At 39.3% G+C, this 7,940-nt stretch overlaps 1 protein-coding gene across 1 annotated transcript in view; it reads right to left on the reverse strand.

The window, feature by feature from the left end:
* The window catches only part of LOC107298673 (rod cGMP-specific 3',5'-cyclic phosphodiesterase subunit beta-like), a 24,514-nt gene extending 17,348 nt beyond the window's left edge, over positions 1–7,166 (reverse strand). The window contains exons 1-3 of the mRNA XM_015828048.1: positions 6,699–7,166; positions 1,612–1,764; positions 1,409–1,498 (exon numbers count right to left, since the gene is read on the reverse strand). Coding sequence (XP_015683534.1) covers positions 1,409–1,498; positions 1,612–1,764; positions 6,699–7,166 — 711 coding nt within the window. The remainder of the gene's footprint in view (positions 1–1,408; positions 1,499–1,611; positions 1,765–6,698) is intronic.
* Positions 7,167–7,940: the final 774 nt, after the last annotated feature.

Genomic DNA, 7,940 nt, shown 5'->3' on the forward strand with positions numbered 1-7,940 from the left:
TCTCTCTCTCTCTCTCTCTCTCTCTCTCTCTCTCTCTCTCTCTCTCTCTCTCTCTCTCTCTCTCTCTCTCTCTCTCTCTCTCTCTCTCTCTCTCTCTCTCTCTCTCTCTCTCTCTCTCTCTCTCTCTCTCTCTCTCTCTCTCTCTCTCTCTCTCTCTCTCTCTCTCTCTCTCTCTCTCTCTCTCTCTCTCTCTCTCCCATCCATCCATCCATCCATTGTGAAATTATTTGGTTTCTTGATAAGGCTCAGAAAAGTCAGGATTCTTTTAAAAAATGACCATCTTTTGTGAGAGCTTAAAATTTCTCTTTCCTCAGAATGAGCACTTTCTTCTTAAATAATGCAAACGCATTGGATGGTTTTTTACAAACACATCTACTATTATGAAGTGGCCAATTTACAATTTTAAAAGCTTAAAGTTTTTTCTAACTGATGCTATAGCTTTGTGCTTTCATCTAACTTTTCTCTTTTCAATTTGTGAAAAATACTGTTTACAGGTAAAGCAGAAACAATTTTAATTTCTGTACCTGTAGAATATAATAGCCTTTTAAATTCTTTGGTTTTTAATATTCCTACAAATGCTGAGGATACAAAAATGGCATATTGTTTCTGAAAATACTCAGATCCCACATTGATGCATTTTTATTGCAATTTGACCTTTGATCAGTCTACTGTTATAATTCATTCTAATATTTGAGGGCTCCTACAAAGACGGGGGGGTGTGTGTGTGTGTCAAACTATTTTCCAAAGTACCAGAAGGCAAGACGAGAAACAATGAATGGAAACTAACCAAGGAGAGAAGCAACCTGGAACTAAGGAGAAATTTCCTAATGGTGAGAGCAATCAACCAATGGAATAGATTGCCTTCAGAAGATATGGGTGCTCCATCACTGGAGTTTTTGAAAAAGAAACTAGGTAACCATTTGTCTGAAATGGTATAGGGTCTCCTGCTCAAACAGGAGGGTTGGTCTAGAAAACCTTTGTGGTCCCTTCCAACTCTATTTTTCTATGTTCTATGTTCATTCCTTGATTCTGGCCACATGTTAAGCAGCACATGTGTAGAAAGCTGAGCCATTCCAGATTCTGAAACTAAGAAGAGAGAGAAGGCCAAGAGCCAAGAAATATAAGAAGACAGAAAAGGTTCACCTTATTTTGATTTTAATAAGATTTTTTGAAGTCCTGTTCTGGTTTTGTCAACTTCAAGAGACAGAGTCAGTAATTCCTGAAAGCCATTTAACAGAAGATGTTCATGTCAAATTTTTTAAAAAATTAGTGCCTTCTACACACACACACACACACACACAAAGAGAGAGAGAGAGAGAGAGAGAGAGAGAGAGAGAGAGAGAGAGAGAGAGAGAGAGAGTGTTATCTAGTAAAGTCTGAGGTGAAAACTGGAGAGACGTTTCCTCACCTGACCTCTTCGTGTTTCGCAATTGTGAAGGTAGCTTAGATGATAAATTTTCAGGTTCAAGGAGGCAAAATTGAGATACTTCAGGAACAGCTGAGACATAAAAAAAAATTGTTCAGTTACACAACATATGGCAATGAGGTTACATTTAAATGTAGATATTGGGGACTAGACAATGTCTCAGAAGACACTTTCCCAGTACTTACATTTTCATCTGCACGTGTGAAAAAAGGACCTCCAATCTTATTCACGGCCATGATCACAGCAACCACATCTTTGCCATTCATTATTGGTGTTGCAAGAATGTTCTTCGTAGTAGACTCAGTCAGTTCATCAACAAATTTACTAAACTGTTGACACTGTTTATTTAAAAAGAAAAAAGAAATTAGAAAACGTAGCATCTAACTTAACAGCCTAGCCTTTTTTCACCCTTCTTAATATAGCATATACAATTATATAGAAATCGTTTTTGATTATTATTATTTTGTTCCAAAAGCATCTTTGCATGACTTCTAAAATACCATTAAAACAGTGTTGCCATGTTAGGTAGATTGTCCTCCAAAGGTGCATTGACAAGGAGACACCAATATGCAGGTCACATTGAATGAGAGGAGTTTTGATATAAATTTGGAACTGATCTGCAACAAAGCTACACTCATCCTGGGGAAAAACCATGTTTGAGATTTTTTACAATGGTTCTTAAGTATCTGGGCCTAGCATTGCCTGTCCATGGTCTCACAATTGGTCTCCTTTCATTTGCAAATTATATGTTTGCCAGTAAGGTTCTACTTGCTCTGTCCTTCAAAGTGAAAATCTACCACTTTACTCAACTGGATACCATAGAGATCTGTTGGAAATTAACTATGATAAATACTCCAGGGAAAATTTGGAAGCTGCTTGACTTAACACATCTAGAGGGCATTCAACTGGAGAAGGGCAAATTATACAATAAAGGCTGTTTAAAATGTCACGCCTCAAGGAAAGGGGAAAGCTGGTTTTAATTCCACGTGGGAGGCACTATTTGTTTACCTTACCTACTGTATCCTACCTACGGCCCTGTGACGAGCAAATGACCTGGTTATGAAAGCGTACTTAACAATGAGGTAATCCCAGCAGAAACCATTTATGGACTGCAGGGATTTGAAATTAATAAGACTGACTTGTGTACGCATGCAGATATGAAAGGACACAATCTGAATTTTAAGACTGGAAAGAAGTTTTATATTTGTGTCACGTAACAAAACAAGAATTTGTCATTCTGGGAGGAAACACAAGTAGTCCTCAAATTATGACCAAATTGAGCCCAAAATTTCAGTTGTTAAGTGAGACAGTTTTTAAGTGAAGTTTGCTCCATTTTACAACCTTCCTTGTCATGATTGTTAAGTGTACTAACACAGTTGTTAAGTCAATCTGGCTTCCCCATTGACTTTGCTTGTCAGAAGATCGCCAAAGCGGATCACATGACCCTGGGACATTGCTGCTGTCATAAATATGAGTCGGTTGCCATGTGTCTGAATTTTGATCATGTGACCATGAAGATGCTGCAATGGTCATAGGTGTGAAACACGGTCATAAGTCACCTGCCATTGTAACTTAATGGTCATTAAATAAACTGTTGTAAGTTGAGGACTATCTGTACTTTTGTTTTTGTCAGGCTGTAACATTCAGACCCACACGTGTAGAATTCAAATAAGCTACTTTATTGTTGTATGTCTATTCTACAGGAATTTCCCCAGACTAGTAGTTTTCACCTGGGAAAGACTAAATAAGGCTCGGTGGCATTCAGGGTGGAATGAGGGGATCAGACCTTGCCTCTCGGTTTTAGCTAAGGATTCCACACTAATTTCTCCCCTTGGATGGTTGTTCTCCAACAATTTTCCACTCTGGTACTTCCCCGAAGGCACAACAGTTCTTGCCACAACAGTTTTGTTGATTTCACTCTGTTGTCCTTGATTAACCAAGACAGCACATGGAATTGATCTAGTTTCTAACTTGGGAGGCTGATGTTCTGAGGAGCTTAAGTGCAGGTGAGTCATTTTCCATTTCCTTTTCTCATCTCTTAGGCTCTCCCCCTCCCACCCTCATTTAGGACTATCTATTTCTTTTTTTAGCAGGGAGATGCGTTCTGACAGCTTCCTCCTCTTAGCAACAGTAATGTTTACCCAATGAATGGCAACAGTAGGAACACTGTGCTCCAGATGATCAGCTAGAAGGACCATTGATTGGTTCTCAACACTTCAAGGTCAACTGTAGTGTGAGCAATCCTGATTAGCTTCAACCTGTTTCTGTGGGTTTGGAGAGTGAAGCCAGTATCAGTGTGGAAGTGCTTTTGAAATGAAAATGAGGGCTAACTTGTAATGTAGTCACACCCTTCTCACTTGAAAAACTTTCCTTAAGCAAATTATATTTGAAAATCCTTTGAATATTACTGTTCAACGGTGACTAAAATTTGCATTGAAAACTCTTTAAAGAACTTAGAAACAGCCCTGTATTATTGGACTAAAAAACCCATCCACTTCAATGTCTGACCACTAATGGGAGAAGAACAATCCCGTGTCCATGCTTCCAAACAACAGGCATCTAGAGGCATGTTCCTTCTTGTGCACCAATCATACTTTACTGATTCAGACCCTCTTAAGGATCCCTTCCAATTTCTGCAATTCTTCAAAATTACTTGATCATACAACCTTCAGGTTGCTTGAAACAAGTTTATCCCAAAGATGCTTTTTTCACAAAGCAGTTGGACTTTCTTGTTTTTCTTTGAAGATGTTTTGCTTCTCATCCAAGAAGCTTCTTCAACTCTGAGAAGCTTCTTAGATGAGAAGCGAAACGTCTTCAAAGAAAAACTTTAAAAGTCCAGTTGCCTTGTGAAAAAGCATCTTTGGGACAACCACGATCTGAATGACTGAGAATCTCCATAGACATTTGAAACAAGATTGTTCTGATGATGTTTCAACGACCAAGGAAAGGAGATGTCCACCCTTAGGAGCTCAGTTAGATAATGATGAGCTGGTTTCACTCAACTTACTTCCACTTATAATTGAGGAATGGGAATAAGGTAGAAAGTTTGTATATGCATTTGCAGCAAAAAGTCACTTTGGATTGGAATTAAAAAGATAGATATAGAACTGATACCATGCAAGAAACCCTAAACTGCTATGGGCTCTCCTGAAGATGTCATGTGTCATGAAAATTCATAGTTCAAGGCCAGTGCTGTGAACCACTCTTCTTAGGTTCAACCTAAGAGTCATCATGTGAGAACGGGCAGCTATATAAATGTTTTAAATACATTTTTAAAGGAACTTTATGTGGAAATGTCATCATTCTCCAAGAAAAGTCATCTGTCTTGCAAGAGAAACTCAGAAGATGCTAAACCTTCCATCGGTGGAATAGTTGCATATAACAGTGCAGAGTCAGAGCTGATAGCCTTATGCTCCATATCATCCTTATAGTAACATCCATATTTTCTCCAGTTTGTCCCATACAAGCCCTCTCACTCCCAGCCAGCATGGCAGAAATAATCAACTGCATAGCCCTGGCATTGGAAAGGAAGGTATGGAGAGAGAAAGAGAGAGAGAGAAAAGATCTGTAATGTGTCATAGCGCAATCAAGAAGACTCCATAAAGAAAATACAGGAGGAAAAGTGCAAAGTGGTAGACGAGAAGAGCAAACGACTGGTTTGGAAGCACATTCCACATGTACAGAATAACAAAATGCTAATAAGAGTGTAGGCAGAAACATACAGACTGAAGAATGTAATTTAAAACGAATGAAAGGAAAACAAAGAAAAAACAAAAATAACATTACAAAGAGAATAAATAAGAGAACTTAACCTTTAGAGAAGAGAGAGCCAACAAAGAGACTTTTGCTATGCTAGACCACAACAGGAGGATGGAAAACTAGATGAATAGAAGAGGAATGTAGATACACTTATTCTGTTTTTCTGATTGTTTTTAGATTTGTAAAAGGGTTCCTGTGCTACAACTTGTGATGTGCGACAGACTTTTGATTTAAAGAGCTGCTGCTCTTGTTCAATCTAGGCACATCAAGTAGAGAAATAGGCACACAGACACACACACACACACACACCGTAATAAATAAGCCTCTACAATGCTACTTCGGTGCTCATAATTAATAGGTATTGGGAGGCGTGATGAATGCCAAAAATGATGAGTACCAAACAAATTTTCCCCATAAGGAATAATGTAGTGAGACAGCCGACACTGACAGTTCTAGCTTTTGTGTTGAGTACCAAACAAGCAATGAGTATTGGGACAAAATTTTCATGTTAAAATGCATTAAGTAACAAACTTGATGAGTTTCAAAGCAGTTAAGTACCAAGGTGCCACTGCATTATGTTTACTGTTTTCTTCTATTAAGAACATGAGCAGACTGTGTTGGATCAGACCAAAGGTCTATCCAGCATTTTGAGTCAGCCAGGCAGATGAATCCAGGAAACCAAGTTCATGACATAAGGGCAATTATCCTTTCTTCTGTTGCTTATAACCAATGGAAGTTAGACTATGTTGCCTTCAATTCTGGGGATGACAGACAGTCAGCAAGAGTTTTGTCCCTTGAAAGTCCAATCCCATGTGACTTTGAAAGTTACACTTATAGTTACCAGGACATTTCTGCAGGAGCAACTTCCTTAGCTTAACAAATAACTGCCTAATGTCCTTAATTACTCTTGTTAAACTATTATGAGAGTGGGAGAATTTGTTTTCTATTTTTAACTCATTATGAATTATGTTATATATCTCCATACACATATTTTCTTAGGCCAAAGATAGGCAACCTGATGATCTCCATAATAATTCACACAATCTTTTGCTTAGGGCATGCCAGTCGGTACGGTTGGTATTAGGTTGTCTACTTTGATAAAAAAAAGGCTATGTTCTTTCTTCAAGGGGACACGTATCTCCAGGGGCTTCCTGAAAGTCCACAAGGAACTGCTAGATAAAAGTAAAACTTCCTACTAATCAGCCTCTTCTCCCTGTAACTTAAATGGACACATCCATGCCGTGCAATACAGAAGCAATTTACTACTGCCTTTTTCTGGGGTATTTCTGCAGCTTTTCAATCCAGCTGACATCCTTGGTCTCCCAAACAGATGCTGTCCAGGACTGATCCTGCTTACCTGTTTGAAATCAGCCAAGGGTGGCTAGGTGGGGTTGCTGGTCCCTAAATCCTAGTGAAAGAATCCCTGTCTTCCTAAAATCCTTCTGAAATACGAGTATTGGTTAATTTTTATTCTTTAGCATTTATTAGTAATAGAATAAACCTCAAGCCTTACCTCAAGAGCATTCTTGATGTTGATGGTCTTCTTGGTCTGAGCAACGTGCCCCAATACACCTATGTCCAGTGGGAAAACAATTTCACAGTCAGAGGTCACCAAACATTCTTCCAGGGTACTGTTTTTATGAACGTTGAACAGCCGGCTAGCCAGCTCCGGGGTGCCGTTTCGCTGCCTGTACATAAACAGACTGCACCACTCAGCATTGATGAGCGCACTGATTTTTTTTAGGGTCTTGAAGACCACCTTCTCCATATTGATGCTGTCCTGCATGTCTTGTATCAGCTCAAAGAGAGTTTCTGTTTCTACTGGGTCCATCCCCTCAAAACCTATGCTGTCTTCTGAGGACAGTTCCCCGTTCATCTTGGCGCTGAAGACTCTGCCCTCCAGTTTCTTCTGAAAATACCGCTTAGCAAAATCTGGATTGCTATCCAAGAAAGTTTCAACTTCCTCTTTGTTGATGCTCATGATGGGGAAATTCTGATTCTGGAGCTTTCAGGCAACGGCTGTGCGAAGTAACGTGGTCCCGCAAATGTGGTGTCCGTGTGTAGAGTGTGGAGACTATAATCAGCAAGGCAATTATCCATCAACAAGCTATTGTTTTGGCCGGTGTGTGGGAGAGCAGATCTTCTTACCCAAGCAGCTTAAACGACTGGTTTCAAAGCTGTTTCAAATAAGGGCATATGAATATGTGATTATGATTCCCCCCCCCCCTAATGGTGATACTGGAAGTGAAATAATCTTCTTGGACTCTAATTAAATACACACAGCTCAGTTGTAATCCGTAGCCAGTCAGATTCCTATCTAATGACACCTGTACTCAGCAGGAGTGTATCCAATAAGGGGAAAAAACGGTATAAACGGACAGACATAGAAATGGCCAAAAGAAGCAATTATTGTATCATGTATTTTCTCTATTTATTTATTTTTTATGGAAGAGCAGTCTCATTTTAGGCTGGCCTATTTATCAGTGGATTTGGGGCACATGGGTTGGATTTCTGCTTAAGGCATTCAAATACTTTATGTCTCCTCCTGGTTGGATAATCAGCAAAGAGAGAAGCGCACACACATATCAGTTATGTTACCTGAAACTAAATTATCTTGAGTCGGGTGCAAAAAAAGAGCTCGTTCCTCTCAATTCTGCATTAGCCAGAGCTCTCCCAAAAATATTAGCTTTAGTTCTGGATGTTGCCATCCTGGAAAAACATTGGAAAATGTGAATTTCTCCAGAGGAAAGCGTAC

Source organism: Protobothrops mucrosquamatus, unplaced genomic scaffold, assembly GCF_001527695.2.
Source record: "Protobothrops mucrosquamatus isolate PMUCROS unplaced genomic scaffold, P.Mucros_1.0 scaffold4181, whole genome shotgun sequence".
In the NCBI taxonomy this organism is placed as follows: domain Eukaryota; kingdom Metazoa; phylum Chordata; class Lepidosauria; order Squamata; family Viperidae; genus Protobothrops; species Protobothrops mucrosquamatus.